Source organism: Centruroides vittatus, unplaced genomic scaffold, assembly GCF_030686945.1.
Source record: "Centruroides vittatus isolate TY-2023 unplaced genomic scaffold, ASM3068694v2 contig_10, whole genome shotgun sequence".
Lineage (NCBI taxonomy): Eukaryota > Metazoa > Arthropoda > Arachnida > Scorpiones > Buthidae > Centruroides > Centruroides vittatus.
In genome coordinates this window covers 387,503-404,005 of record NW_027120658.1, presented here as the reverse complement: position 1 = coordinate 404,005, position 16,503 = coordinate 387,503, and the positions used below count along the sequence as shown (strand labels likewise).

Sequence of the window (16,503 nt, the reverse complement as noted above, 5' to 3'; positions counted from 1 at the left end):
GTTTGTTTTGATAGACTCACAACTCCTTTGTGTCAATTTTTTTAAAGTGAAAGTCTGATTATTCAGACCAGTTGTATGATATTTTTTGCTTAGCAACCTTTCTTTTATATTATTTGTGCCAAGTATCAAAAGAAATCCTCAATTAACCAGCATTGAGGCAGATTTAACAGATTATGTTCTTTGGTACAAAAGGAATGTTTTTGGCTTTGAAGAACTCCACGGTTGAATTTGTGTAGTGAGAGAAAGCTTTGTCAGGCCAAATATGAAACTATCATTGTGATGATGCTTGTTAAGAAAAAGGATTAGAATTTTCTTTAGATTCATTTGGGTATGTGATAGCATCAATTGCAAGAGATCCCTTTTTAAAAAATGGCTTCAAAATATCTGCTGATGAAATGACAATACACAACATGATTTTTGCTTTTAATTTTTTCTTAAATTTGTACTTTACTTCAAGAGGTGCTTGATTTTTATTGCTTCGTTAGTAAGTTTAATTTCTTGGCATTTGTGTGCCAGAGAGACAAAAGTACTTCTTGTCATCCAAAATGAATATTTTGTTTTCAAAATTTCTTATGAACTATCTGCATTACATTCTGATTTCAGCAATTTTTTTCAGCAGTGTATTCTGGGACCTTCTTGTTCATCCTTTTCTTTAGGCCAATCTTAAGTGTCTTACTTACATATGTTCAATGACAATAGAACCTTTAGCTTCCTTCATCTGGCTAACTGCATTTTTGTCATCAAACATTTGTCACAATGCTCTTTGGTTTTTAGCATTCATAACAACTGGCTTTATTTCACTTCCTGGCTTTCTTTTCTATGTTCCAGATATTTCATACTACTACAAAATATTATATACAGTTGATTTGCTGTGGCCTTCAGCTAAAAAAACAAATGCTCCACTACCAATTTTTTTTTTTTTGAGTGGTTTGTTTTATTTTCATACATTTTTGTCTCTCTCTCTCTCTCTCTCAATATGTTTTCATTTTCTCATTTGAAGCTATTTTTCCAAACTGACTCATAAATGTTAGAAAACTTTGCACTCTGTAATTGAGTGTGTAATGATGTAATTTTTGGCACAAAGATTTTAAAATTATTTTTTTGAGTTCAAAAGTTATGCTTTAAACTTGGTCTAGATTTTCTCTCTCACTCCAATAAATAATATATATAAAATGAGATTATTAAACTTATTTTCTTTATTTCAGTATATTAAATAAATTAGTAAAGTAAAATAAAAAATAAAACAAAGACAATTTCTTAAATTCTTAAAGAAATGAAACTTCAAATTTTCTGTTTTGACTTTGAGTTTTATAATAACTTTTTTTACGGTATTCTTATCTCAATTACAATGTGAGGTAGGAGCCAAAAGTTTCTGGCCTAACTATATTTTAGACATGATAGGAATAAAATAGTGATAGTATCAGATAGCAACTCTGTATGTGGATTAATAAAACAGTTTTTCCTGTCAATTTGCATAAGTTGCTTGGAAACATTTATTTTAGTTTGATTTGTTCATTAATTTGCATGTTTGCCTCTTGCAGGACAATGTGCCAGTGCACACAGCTGCCATTGCCAAGGCTGTTGTGAAGGAGTGTGGGTTCAAGGAGCTTGACCATCCACCCTACAGCCTGAACCTGGTTTCTAGTGATTATCATGTTTCCAAAACTCAAAAAAGTCCTTTGAAAAAGTGATGAGAAGTTACAGGAGGCAGTTTGAGCATTTTGCAGACAAAACTGTCAACTTTTTTCCAAGGCTATTGAAATGCTAATTTTAAGATGTAATAAGTGTTTTGAACTGCAAGGAAACAATATTGAAAAATGATATCATTGTTTTATATCTAAAACATAGTTAGGCCAAAAAATTTTGGTGCCTACCATGTAGATTAAGCAATAATTATACTCTTCCTCCTCCACCTACTGCAGATTATTACTTAAAACAAGAATCACATGCATTCAGAATCTAGTCTGCTTCTTATCTTGTCACAAATTAATTACAATTACGCAAAATATTTAATTGTCTTATGCATTAATTGATGCTATGTTAATCTAACTGTCAGAATACTATTACTTTTTATTTATTTCAACCGTATTTTCTATGAGAAGTACTTTGTGTATGTGTGACTGTAATACAATTTTGGATTTAATAAAGCAAAACTAAACTTGTTTATGAAAACACTTTAAAAATTTAAAACAATGAAATTAAAAGTTTATTTGTGACAATGAATTTACTGATATCAACAAAAAATTTTGCAAAAATCACTTTATTAAGTAATGCATAAAAATATTGTACATTTTCATTTACATCTCTAAATATCTTGATAATATAGAGTAAAACAGATAATTTAAAATTTATGCATTTCTGGAATGACACAGTTTGGTAATTTAGATTACCTACACCAATCGTTTTATATTAAAATTATTGTATAACGAATTTTACTGTTTGTACAGAAATAGATTTCCTAACTTGTATGACAAGTTCATAATGAAAATGCATTGAGAAATGCATAATGGAAATGATTCAAATTTGAATCAATCTAAGCAACAAATTATTTGAAGCCATCTGTGACTGTATGTTCAATGTTTCTTTTATGTTAGTTTCATATTTTTGAATTATGCATATACATCACATTTCAGAAAGAAGATTATAAATGAAATTACAGTAGAGTCATTAATCTGAATCAATTGGAGACTGGGGTTGTTCAGATTAGTGATTTGTTCGGATTACCGATTATGTACGAAAAAATATATTAACCTGTCTGATGTTCAAATTTTTCTCTGTGCGTGTCGCTGTGTGTTGAATTTTCTCGTTGCGTGTCCTCGTGTTGAATTTTCGTCGATTTTAAGCCTAACGAAAATTTTTATAATAATAATCGAGGCTATTGTATCGTTAAAAATTATTTCTGCATTTTGTACAAACAAAATAAATATATTGAAGAATATAAAAACATGAAAATTATATATTAGAAGTAAATCTAGTATCAAAAATGTTCGATTCAGCACGACACAGTCCGACTGAAAATCGTTCGGATTACCGGGTTTGGATTAATGACTCTCTACTGTACTACAAAGATTGCTTTTAGCCCTTGGTATAATTAAATTAAATTAAATTAAATATCTACTAATGTGAGGTAGATGATAATAAGGGCTTATCACACCAGTGATAATAAGCACAAACACTCAGGAATAAATGTAGATCCTTTAAACAAAAAGGGTGTACAGTAAAAAAACAACTACATGAGTATGAGTAATCAACAGAAATAACCAAAATGCATTTTGGACTATTGGAAATAGTCCAAAATGCATTTTGGTTATTTCTGTTGGTATTAATATAGAAAATTATTATACATAAAACTGTGCTAAAGTAAACAAAAAACATGCTGTAACAGTATGAGCAATAAACATTAAGTGATGCAAAGGAGGTAGGCATATTTGGTTTATATTTATATTGCATACTCATGTAGTTGTTTTGTACTGTACACCCTTTTATGTCTAATTAAAAGATCCACATTGATTCATGTGTGTTTGTGCCTTTTATCACAGGTGTGATAAACCCTTCTTATTATCTACCTCACATCAGTAGATATTTTATTTAAGATTATAAATATTCAACAGATGATGATAAAATCTTATTGGTACAGTATATCAGAATTACAAATTTATTAGGTAATCTTTTTTAATGATATGCAATTTACATCAAATACAGTGTGCTCTTGTTTTATTTGAGGGTTGCATGTCAGCAGGTATTTGCATAAAATTAAATTCTACTTAAGTTTGTTCTCCACTCCAAATAGTCCCAGGTGATTGTAAATGGTTGTATAAGCATCTAGGCAATTAACAGAAAAATGTTGAAATATGTTTAAAATGTTTTATTTCTTAAAAGAGCTGCTAGCCTTGAAAATTGTTGAAAGTAATATCTCAAAAAATTCAACAGTAATATTAAACAGTAATTCAACAGTAATTCATAAAAATATTTAGGTATCTACAACAAAATATATTTTGTTTGTACAATTTTTGTATTATTTTAATTATGAACAAAATATATTTTGTTGTAGATAACTAAATATTTTTATGTATGGCTGATGAGGGTCTTTTGTACCAAAATGCATACCAGTAATAAAGTTGCATTCTGATGATAGAAGTGTCATTTTAGCGTTACCAGTAAGTCTATTATCTCTACCATTGAATTTTTTTTAGATATTACTTTCAATGTTTTATTTCTGTTTTTACTATAATGAATAATATTTCAGTTTGATATTTCTGAATATACAGAACTAAATTTACTATTCTGTATCAAGTACACTGTGAGAAGAATACATGAAAACCAGGATAATTATTTGTCACATCAAGTAGCATTCAGTAGTTTACTATACTTCAAATATCAAAATTTTTTTTTAACTCTTCTGCCTAGTGGGCACTAAGATTTTTTCCTTACCATTATGAGTTTGGCCAGGTTTATAATGGAAGTGACTAGGTTTTGAGGAACTGATTTAGATTGGATTGATGGAATAAGGCAACATAACATTTGAGTAATCTGCCAAGGAGGATTTATGCTTAATAGTCAACTAGGATTTAATTATTACTAGTACATATTATACTGGATAACTGATTCTGCAAGTTAAATAATCAAATCTGAAAAAACAGTCTCTTATTTATCACCTGACACACACACATGATATCTTTGTGTTTCGGACCTTTTGGCCCCTCATCAACAAGTTTCCAACTGAATTGAACATTGACAATGTTTAATTGAAAGTGAATGATAAGTGATGTAAGTTTTTTAATAAAGGGTTTAATCCAATTTTATCAATTTAATAGATTTTATTGTTTTAAATGCAGGAATAGGATTGAATGTGTGTTGTTTATTGTCTTAAATATTGTTGGATTCAAGGATGTATTTATAAACCATGATATTGTAAGTTTTACATTGTTTATTTTATTATTGGGAATTTTATATTGTTTTATATAAATTTGTAACAATTTTATAATTGATTTTTTAGAGAATGTCTGTTGGAAACCTGCTGATGAGGGGCCAAAAGGTCCGAAACACAGATATTGTGTGTGTTCAGGTGATACATAAGACTTTTTTCTGATTTGATTATTTAACTTGCAGAACCAGTTATCCAGTATAATAAGTCCTAGTTGACAATTTAAGCATAAATAAATAAGGACACAAAGGCATAAAAGTTGCCAAGGAGGATGTCTACTGGAAACTAACCCCTATTTAGATATTAGATATGTGAACAAAATCTGGGAAACTGCAAGTGGCAGCCTATTGTAGAGGCACAAACCTGCAACCAACTACTAGTGTTTAGAGGTTTTATCCATTTGGTCACTAGTGAGCAGTAAGGACTGTAGCCCAAAGTGTCTGGGAAAGGTTGTCCTGTGAAAATTTCTAAATTTGCTCACCTGATTCAGCCCCAGGTCCCCAGAGCAGTAGACTGATGCTTGAACTGCCTTGGCCATCTGGCCATCAACTGTTGGAAGCCAGAACATACAGTTGCTGAACTAAGAGTCAGATTCAGTGACACTTGGAGAATGTTAACCCAACCCATGTATGGGGAACCTGCAACAGTTTGTTGCTTGTAGTGCAGCTTGATAAAACAATAAAAAAATAAAATGACAACAGAATTAATCTTATTAGTTATAAAGCTATGTTTTCCATTCTCTTTTTCATTAAAGATCTTTATTTAAGTACAATCTATATATATAATCGAGACGAGTTGATAATGATGATAATAATAATAATAATCATACAACATCCAGAGCCCAAACAGTTAGGAGTTGAAAGTTGAAATTTGGTACACAGTTAGGGTAGGTAACGAGGACGCTCACTAAGAAGGGATTTTTCGAAATTCCTCCCCACGGGGAGAGGGACAGGATTAAAGCTTCTATATACGTTATTGAGACGTGCCCAAATGGTTAGGAGTTGAAAGTTGAAATTTGGTACATAGTTAGGGTACGTCACGAAAACGCACACTAAGAAGGGATTTTTCGAAATTCCTCCCCACGGGAGAGAGAGACAGGATTAAGGCTTAACACTTCCATCAACAATGGAAGTGTCAACAATGGAAGTGTTTAGAGAAAGCGATGTGCAAGACGCATATGCAGTTTTTTCGTTTTTGTGGGAAATCGAACATATTTTTAGACCCATCTAAAAGTTCTCTAATTAGTCTGGAAACAGGGTCCCAATTCTTGCATTCTGTGAAAACAGGTAAGGTTGACTATAATGTAATAATCTTAATCTTCGCTATCGTTACTTTTGCCCAAGCAATGCCGGGCCTACCTGCTAGTTTATATATATTGTTGATGCCTGTATACTAAAATGTGTATACTTATGCAACCTGCAGTACATTCTTCAGCCTTATAAATTCTTTCTGAAAGAGGATGTGGCCTTCTGATTTAAAAAACATTTCCCACCTTTGACTTATCATTTATCATTTGTTGTTTGCAAAAACCTAAATCCATGAATATCAATCCCAGGTAAAACAAGACACTACTGTAATATTACTTCATATAAATTTACTTCTCAATGAAATTCAAAACTTTTTAAAAGTAAATATATAGTCTCTCTGAAAAACATTGATATTTTAATTTATGTGTTTTATTAGATTTCCTAAAAAGTAAAAAATCTGTGTAAAGAAATTCTTAAGTTGCAATTGCTAAATGTGGATAATTATAAAATACTCAATTTATAAACTTTGGAAGCTACTTATCAATGTGTTAATCAGTTTTTATACAAACATGTTTATATCATAAATATAATAATTAAATTAATACTTTGTTCTTATTTGATTTGAGTAACATTGTATGTTCACTTAAGTTTATTAATAGAATAATTTTTTTAAAAATATTTTTAAGGTACTGGTACTTTTGTGACAGCAATTAAAACTGTTTCTGGAAGAAATCCAATTGTATTAGGAAAACCAAATAAATATATGTTTGAAACAATAAAAATACAACATCCTAATATTAATCCTAGCAGATGTCTAATGATTGGTGATAGGTAAGTTAAATAATTATTAAAATAATGAAATTTTTCTGTAATTAGTTTTCTGGATAAATGGAGATAATTATGTATATATTATATAAGATAAATGAATTGAGATATTTATTTTTTCAAGAAATTGTTTAGTTCAGGTAATAAATACATTTAAAAAAATACATATTTAAGCATGAAACATTGATATATGTTTTATTCAATTAAAAATCATATCAAAGATTATAATTACTTACATTATATTGCAGTTATTCTAATAAATGCATTTATAAGTATATAATTAATGATTATTATTTTAAGAAGAAATTATAATGCGAGAACAGTTAAGGAATCCACTTTTATAGTTCAGATTTAAATTGTTTTTGGGACAAATTTTATCATCAGAAACAAAAAATGAAACATGAACATTATTAATGTGTTCTAAAGCTTCTTGAGCATCTGAACAAACTTCTGCTTGAGGTGACAGAACATTTCAAAAAATAAAATGAACAAAGAAAAAATTGAAATCTGTAAAAGTAAATTAAGGGATGGTTGTATTAATGCCAGGGATGTGGATAAACTAACTTCTGTATAAAAGAAAAATTTTAAATATAAAAATTCTTAGTCCACACCTGCCCTTATTTGGATGCATTTTTGTGTATTTTATTTTAGTTTTATTTTATTTAGTTTATTTAACATATTTTATTTATTATTTAATTATTTATTTGCTAATTTATCTAATATTTTTGTTTTAAATTTAAATGTAAAATGTTTGGATGTTCTATTGTTAAAATGTTAAATTTTTGAAAAGGCATTAGAATTCAGTTACACCTGGAGATGGCCTATTGTATTAGGCTGGAAATGTTTGTTTTTTGTTTAATAAACATTTTTCAGCAACAGAAGGTGTATTGATGGTTCATTAAGAAAGCTTGATTTTTCACCTTATTTTTTTTTATTTATGCATTATATTTTCTGCAAATGTTAAGAATTTACAATTGTGCCTTTTTATTATTAAATATTTTTCTCATTCAATTTCATATTAAGTAAACTCAATAAAATGCAAACTACTAAAAATAATTACTAAATTTTTATATTTAAAATTTACTTTATCATCATAGGACTAGCATATATTTATTCTTCATTGAAAGTACTGATCATGAAGAGTTTAAACTCATTTTATAATTAAATTAGTCACTGAACCCACACTCAGCAGAAAGAATAATTACTAAAATCATCACTAAATACCTTTGGCTACTGAGAGACATTTGCTACACACTAATGTTTTCATACTTTTGGAACGTCTGTTATAACCTGTTCCAAAATAGAACACAATAAAACTAGAATATTACATTTATATTTGAATATTTAATATTCTAACATCCAGTAACTCATAAAAGTAACATAAAAATTAAAATTATAACATAAAAGTGAAGTAAAAAATAAAACTAGAATTATAAATTTTTAAATACAAAAACATATCTTAAAAATGTGGTAACTAGAAGTTTCTATAAAGTAGTTTCATTTTTACAATGAACTTCCATGCTAATGATAAACTGGCTGCATCACTTGCCTTAATACATTTATCCTCTAACCTGCTCTTACGCGTTTTAATTTTTTCAGTCAAATTTTACCTACGTGCCCCATCATGGCTGTGGTCATGACTGTTTGTGCTCCAGACTGACTCCTCCCAGAGGGAGCCACCGAGTGTCTAACATTACTAGTTATTGATTCATGGTAGTTCTTGAATACACGTATCAATAACTAGTGATGATAAACAATCGGAGGCCTGCCAGCGGCTCCCCTCTGGGAGGAGTCTGTCAGGAGCACAAACAGTTGCAACCATGGCCATGACCATGATGGTGCATGTAGCTAAAATTTAACCATTTTTTCAGCATCAACGTTGGGGAGTGTAAAGTTATAACTATCTCTGCCTTATTCCATTTTACTGTAGCGTCCAGTTTGTGACATCTGGGATAGTACGGTATTGCAAATGCCCTTTTTTACACTGTATTGACATGTTTCAGAACACACGGAAGGCATGTCTATAAAAAAAAATCAAAACTTACCACTATGGCACTTTTAATGCTGCAAGCAACAAACACTTTGCTTGTACAATAAGTCCATGCTATACAGAGACCTTAGCAATGCAGAGAATAATGCTCAATGTGGTCCCCATTATGATTTCAAATGTGAAGGTGATGAACAATGCATTTTATGCTTACTCATAATTGATTTCTAATGGTTTTCATTGTGGTACTGCCTTTTGAGGCTATAAAATTTTACACCATGTCCTTGATAAACCAGACTATTTAAGTGTCTTCGTAACTAGATCCAGAGAGGTAGGAAACACACAACTAATCACTATTACTGGTGAAATGTCACAGAAACTGCTATACATAGCATTAGATATATGAAGGTGTACCATCTTACACAAAAGTGGTTGGGGTATGACAAGTGTCTTGAACATTTGTCATACCCCAACTTCAACAGTGACAAAGCATTAAATATCTCGGAATATCTGGACTGTCACAGAGCATGTCACTGGCCCATTGGAACTAGCTTCTTTCGTGAATAGCCCAAGGATAAATGTAGTTGTGAATTCACACTAGACTATACCTTCAGATGAGAGCTGTAGAATCAGCTGGAAAACATAAGGATTTTTCATAGCCCAAATGTGACTGTTATAGGTGTTCATGGTTTCACTAAGGTAAAATTGTGCCTTGTCACTCTATGTGATCTTTCATGACCACAACACACCTAATTCCATTCTGGTAAGAAAGGTCAATGCAAAAGTAAGTCTAAGGTGAGTTTCTCTGTCAGCAGCAAACAATTGTTGGTTGTCGCCAATCTTATATGGATAACAATGCAGCAACTTTCTCAGTACCTTTCATATTGTGTCATAAGTTATATGTAATTACCATGACACTGCACATGCACTATTGGAACTTGCAATATTATTGTTCAACAATGGCTGTGATAAAATTTACAATGACTTGTAAATTGATAGGTTTGCACCCTCCATGTCGGGTCAAACTCTCAGACATCCAATTTTCTCAAATCAAGTAAGTAATCATTCTCCCAAAAGTGTACTGTGTCTACTGTCCTTAGCAAACGTCATGACAGTGAAATTCACAAAGTGCAGTTGCAGCACTGCTATTGTTTTCATAAAGCAGTTTCAGAAAAAATTTTATAAGGTGGCAATGCAATCAATTTAATAATGTGGCATTTTGATGCATGCGAAAAATACTTTTGTTTTTGCATGCTTCAAAATGCCACATTATTAAATTGGTTGCATTGGACTGGTAAATACCGTGTCTCTCTAGACAATGTTGAATAATAAGGATACTTTAATTAATTACAATTACCCAGTATATTAGCAAATTCAATTTATATGTAGGCTATCATTTAATTAATTCATTATCATAGAAGAATAATTTGTTTTATACAGTACAGGGTGTTTCAAAAAGAATCATCCAATTTAAAATGATTATATCATGAAAAGTAATGAGGATACACACTTAAATTAAGATCAGTTTTATATTACAGGGCTAATCTTCAAGCTTTTTACATACTAAAGCATAAGTGCTCAATATGCCCCCTCCTTTGGATGCATATGTCCAAACAGTAGTGAAATTCATCCCAAACTTTCGCTATTATGTTTGGATCCACTGCTGCCACTGCTGCTGTTATGCAGTTTCACAGTTCGACCACTGTAGCTGGAAGAGGAGGCACATAAATGGAGTCTTTTATAAACACCCATAAGAAAAAAAATTGCAAACAGTGAGGTTCGGTGACCTAGGAGGCCAGTTACATAAAGCTGAATCATTAAGTTCCATACAGCTGATCCATCGTTGGGGAATCTGTGTATTCAAAAATTCTCAAACTTCCAGGCGCCAGTATGGTGGTGCCCCATCCTGCTGGAAAATGAAGTCATCTGAATCAGTCTTTAACAGTGGGAAAAGCCAGTTTTCAAGCATACGTGATTCCTGTAACAGTGTTCTCTAAGAAGAAAAAGGGACCATACATCTTTTCCCGAGAAATTGCACAAAAAGATTAAATTTGGGTGAGTCTCTCTCATGCTGTACAGTTTGATGTGGCTGCTCCATACTCTGTATTCTAACATTATGGTGGTTTACCTTCCCACTTAAATGAAAGTAGCCTCATCAGTAAACACTAAATGTCTTACAAAATTGTCGTAATCTGCCTCTTTGTTGAAGATGAATTCCCAAAAGTCGACATGGCTGTGTTTGTCACCTGCTTGAAGAACTTGCATTAATTGAATCCTATGCAGTTTCATAATCAAATGTTGCCGCAAAGCACACCAGACAGACATTGTGGAAATGTTTAGTTCTCTACTGGCATGGTGAGTTGATTTTTGTGGGCTACATGCAAAACTCAGCCAGATGCACTCCACAATTTGGAATTATGTCAGCTTCCACAGGGAAGCTAGAAATTAATTTGTAACAAAAAGCATGTATGGTCTGTATAGTCAAAGATTTTCTAGTTCAGAGAAAAGCCTTCTTGTTTGACGTCTTCGTCTGACACACGGGGAGAACCAGTGGATTTTCATTTACACAGAAAACCTGTGTTTCGGAATTGTTCATACCATCGCCTAATGCTCTAGGCCAGGGTGGCCAACAGTTTATTTTCCCCCGGGCCGAATTGGAAGAAAAATTTTTCACGGGCCAAACCAAATATTAAAGTTTAATCATGTTAAATACAAATACGCTGACCCGGACGGCAGGTCAAGTTTGTTCGAACAGAAGTTCCTGATGCATGCGCAATGTCATTTTACAATGCAAAGAAACGTACAAGCAAAAAAAAATAGAGTGACATGGTGGAATGGCAGATGAGTTTCAGTGAGAGTGGGGTCTTTCGTTCTTCAAATAGTGTAAATTATAACAAATGAATACAAAAGTTGTAAATCTTTACAATAGAATTTTTTTAAAAATGAAGAAATATCGCAAATCATCCATTCGACCAATTGGAAGTTAAGTAGCTAATATTGAAAAATTAATTGCGGGCCGCATAAACCCATTACGCGAGCCAGATCCAGCCCGCAGGCCATATGTTGGCCACCCCTGCTCTAGGCAGTAGGTGGTTCAACACCATAGTGTTGATGAAAATAACACTGAACAGTTGTTATGGACCCACACTTTGCAAAGCATAGAATGCAAAATGATTTATGTTGTCCAGTTGCCATTTTGAAAATACGGTAGTGACAGATGAACAAAGCATGGTTCATCTGTCATGCTTATGCGGGTGCTGCCAGTCAGCAACTGCATAAAACACTAGAATTTCCTCTTTCTAACAGTACATCGTTCAATCAAAACAGATTAAAAGCTGAATAGTTATGATTTTTTTAAATCAGATGATTCTTTTTGAAACACCCTGTATATCATTCCAGTATAAATGTTTTATCATTATTATATTTACTTATGTATATACTTATTCTTTCAGATTAAATACTGATATAATGCTTGGAAGAAAAAATGGGATGCAAACATTGCTTGTACTTACTGGTATTAGTGACCTGAAAGAAGTTGAAAGTAGAAAAGAAGAAAATTTACCAGATAGTGAATTAATGATTCCAGATTATTATATAGAAAGTTTAGGACAAGTTGGAAAAGTTTTAGGTGTATGTTAATATTAACGATTATCTTTAAATTCTAGTGGGATTGTTTTAATTATGAATTTATAGATTGAATTACAGTTAAAACTAAATAAATATTATAACAAATTTGAAAATACTCTGACTTTACATATTTTTATAGATTATCATTAATTTATTAACGAAGAACTTTGTTTAATTACAGTATATTAAGTTAGGTAAATTTTTAATTTACATTTAAAATTACAATATTTTTTAAAGTTTTATGTATCAGTTCAATAGTAATATATACTATGATTTTGAGATTTAATAAGAAGTTTTTTAAGTTAAAAAAATTTTTATTTAATGAAGTACATTGTATTGAATTAATGTGATGCTTTTAATTTAATTATTTATATCAAATATAATTTAATTAAAATATTTTAAACTATTAGCAAAATCTTCTGTGAAACATATAATAAAGGTATTTAACAAAACACTTTTTTATGATAAATTATAAAAATTAAATAATTTTTTCTATTTAATTAACATCATCTGTATTATTAATTCTAATCTAACTAATTAGTTTAAATAAATGAATCTTCATATTCTTAAGTATATTTAGAAATAATTGAAGACCATTCAAAGCAACCAATGTAATAGTGATTCTCCATTGCGATATTTATTTCAAATAATTACAAATAAATGTAGAACCTCTTTAAAAGCACAATATATGTTGCCTTCTATATCTGCTTTATTTTTTAATTGATATATATGATATTATTTATTTGTATATTTATTAGTTTAAGTTAAATATATACAGTGTATAAATAACAAATACATTATTATTCTGCCAACTTAAGCTGGGTCGCTTGGTGATTCAACTAAAATTTTACGGACAGATTAATAACTTATTTGTTTAATAACGAGGTAGTTAATGTTAATATGTATTATTTACTTATAGATTGCATTCATATTCAATTAAATTTTCTTATCATAGAATGAAGAAAAATTAAATTTTATTAAAACAATATAAATTTATATTGTTCATGCTGTATACAATATTTTTGTTTAATTATCAAATGTGTTGTTTAATTGTATTACTTATATAAATGTATAAATTTATATAAAATTTTTACATTGCTAATATATTATGAAGTAACAGGCATGAAATGGTATAAAAATTTTCCTTGTGTAAAGCATTTACAACAAAATTCTTAAGTCAATAAAAATTCTCAGTGCCTTTTTATAAAATTGTATTCTGCTGATTTCATTTACTGTGATTAGGAGATTTAATAATGAGTATTTTGTAAATAGGTAAATTTAAATAATAAAATAAAGCATATTTTTTCAGAGTTTTAATTTATTGTTGATGCTAAAAATAACAAATTTGTAAATAAATCAATTTCCAAAGAATTTTAATTATAATTTTGAAACTTACAATTAATCAACATAAACAAAAAATAAATACTTGTGTACAGTGTTACGTATAATGACATATTTATATGTAACAAGTATAAATTTTTTAAAATGAGAAATAATATAAATGAAAGTTTCAGGCCAATGGTTGTCAAGGCATGGAGAACGAGACACTTTACTGGAGTGTGCCCAGAAAAAGAGAGATGTAACCACAAGACCGTGAAAAGAAAACGATGGACATTATTTTAGAATGTAATTTCCCCCCATGTATTCCGTATTCCATCTGCAAGTTTTGATACTACATAACATTAAAAACACTGGCAACTTTAATACTAATAATAAAATTACATAGAAAATTTCATTTAGCGGTTCTATTTTCATTTAGTTTTATTTGAAATGGTTTTAGATAAATTATACAATTATAAGAACATTTCGGACTTTATTTTTCTTTTAGTTTTTAAAGAATAAAATTAATTCATTATGCTTTACAAAAGTGTAGGAGGGAATCTTCTTCATAAAACACATGGAGGTTCCAGTGGTGCCTGCAGACTAGAAAAGAGTTGGCACAAACTATGAAAAAAGGGCATCGTACATTTTTCAAGAAGCTACAACTCATACAATGTTGGATTGGCACACCCACAATGGCTGGTTGCTCTCTGGGCTAATTTGGCTTCGAAAACAAGGAATGTGGTTTTGATTGACATATGTGGAATAAGTAACTGCATAAAAATAGTTGCAGGGGACAATGGACAAATATCGTTCATTATTTTCTTTTATATTTGCAGATGAGGCTAGCTCAAAGTCGTGGATTTTGTTGTTTAGGGATAATGAAATTTGGGGCTTCCTTGTGATTAGGAAAAGGGTAAGTCAGGTGAAAAAGGGAACATCCCAATCTTCGTGTGTCCCTGGGGATCTCTTTAAAATATTCAAAAACGAGTCTTAGGTTTCATTCGGTTTCAAAAATATTTATCTTTAGAAAGTAGTTCCGAAACTTCAAGCTGATTATTTGTTATGTTCAAACGAAATTTTAAGTTTCTCGTTAATCAATCCGGTACTTATGGGTTAACGGGACGCCAGTCGGAAATCGCGATTTTTCCGAATGATGTTTTTATTTTTCAAATTTAAGACAATTGTTAAATCAAACAATAAATTAATGATTTATAAAAGGCATAGTTTTAATATTTAACAAATTTCCAAAACTGCTTACCCCTTACGGTTATGTAAGTCCCCAGACGAGTTCGAAAGCGAAGATTATTTGATACGTGTTCGACCAATTCCGAGTCTCGTCGTTTACATTTTTGTGTCGCGTTGTCTAGATCAAAGGTTTCTTTTCTTTCGTTTACATTTTTGTGTCGCGTTGTTTAGATCAAGGGTTTTTTCCTTTCGTAATACAATTTATCGTTATCATTTTTCTTTCGCAAGAATTTCGCGATTTATACTCTAGCACGAGCGGTCAAACAGATAGATCTTTGACTCCAGTATTTATAAATTTTTGACGGGATAAACTTTCTTGAAAAAAGGGAAATTTTTGACAGACGAAAAAGATCGTTAAAGTTTTAACGTCAAGGAAATTACAATGGCCTGAATTATGAGTGCAGGTGTTATAGTATTATAAACAATCCCGAGCAGAGTCGACAAAGAGGTATCAGATGGACACCTCAAATCGGACCTTTCCCGCGACCCGAGATTGTCTCGTTTTGCGCTTGGAAACAAAGGAGAGATCAATCGGGAAGCGAGAAAAGGGACGAGGGACCAATCCGAAAGATGGATAGTGCACGAGAAAAAGTATAAAAACTGGGACTTCAAGGTCGAAAAACAGTCTCTTCCGAAATCAGAACTGTCTCCTCTAGATTAAGCTCACCTGTGGTGGGTAAACCCCCCATGTAATTATGTATATTATTATTATATTTTTATAAGTTAACGTCTAACATTAATTCTACTAACCCTATCGTTTCTAATTAATTTACTCAATTACAAAAATATTTTCCTCATGGCGAGTTTTGGGCTAGTGCGGGGTCACCTACCCCGTGTCAAAGGGCATAAGGACGATTTTTACGTTTCGAAAAAGGACTGCGAGACGAGGAACACGTGGTGAGAAAGAGACGAGTGCCGACGAGAAAGGAACGAGAGAGATAGGTTCAGCGAACGGAGGTTCAGAGGAGTTGTCAAAGGACTAGAACGATCAAGATATAAATGAGGTTTCGTCATTGGATATTTCGTCCCGCCGAAAGGTTTCCACGTGGTCTGGTTGTATTCTCAATTAATTGTAATAGACTTCGCAAATCGCCCAACTCGCCAAACGAAGAAAAGGGATCCCCTTCTAATATAACTGTCCTATATTCCTTTTTAATCTAAGTAACAGTAGTTTTAGTTTAATTTAAGTAAGTTTTAATTAGTATTATAAGACGATTCCAACTGATCGTGAACTGGCCGTTTTCGGGACTCGCACGTGTAACCAGATCTACGAGCATTGTGAACGGGAAGAAATAAACGGTTTAAATTTTGTAATCTAAGTTGAC

The 16,503-nt window shown here is 31.1% G+C and overlaps 1 protein-coding gene across 2 annotated transcripts in view; it reads left to right on the top strand.

The window, feature by feature from the left end:
* The window catches only part of LOC136968727 (uncharacterized protein KIAA0930 homolog), a 112,746-nt gene that overhangs the window by 36,382 nt on the left and 59,861 nt on the right, over window positions 1–16,503 (top strand). For both annotated transcript variants that reach the window (XM_067262825.1, XM_067262775.1), the window contains exons 7-8: window positions 6,858–7,002; window positions 12,436–12,611. In XM_067262825.1, the coding sequence (XP_067118926.1) occupies window positions 6,858–7,002; window positions 12,436–12,611 (321 nt within the window). The remainder of the gene's footprint in view (window positions 1–6,857; window positions 7,003–12,435; window positions 12,612–16,503) is intronic.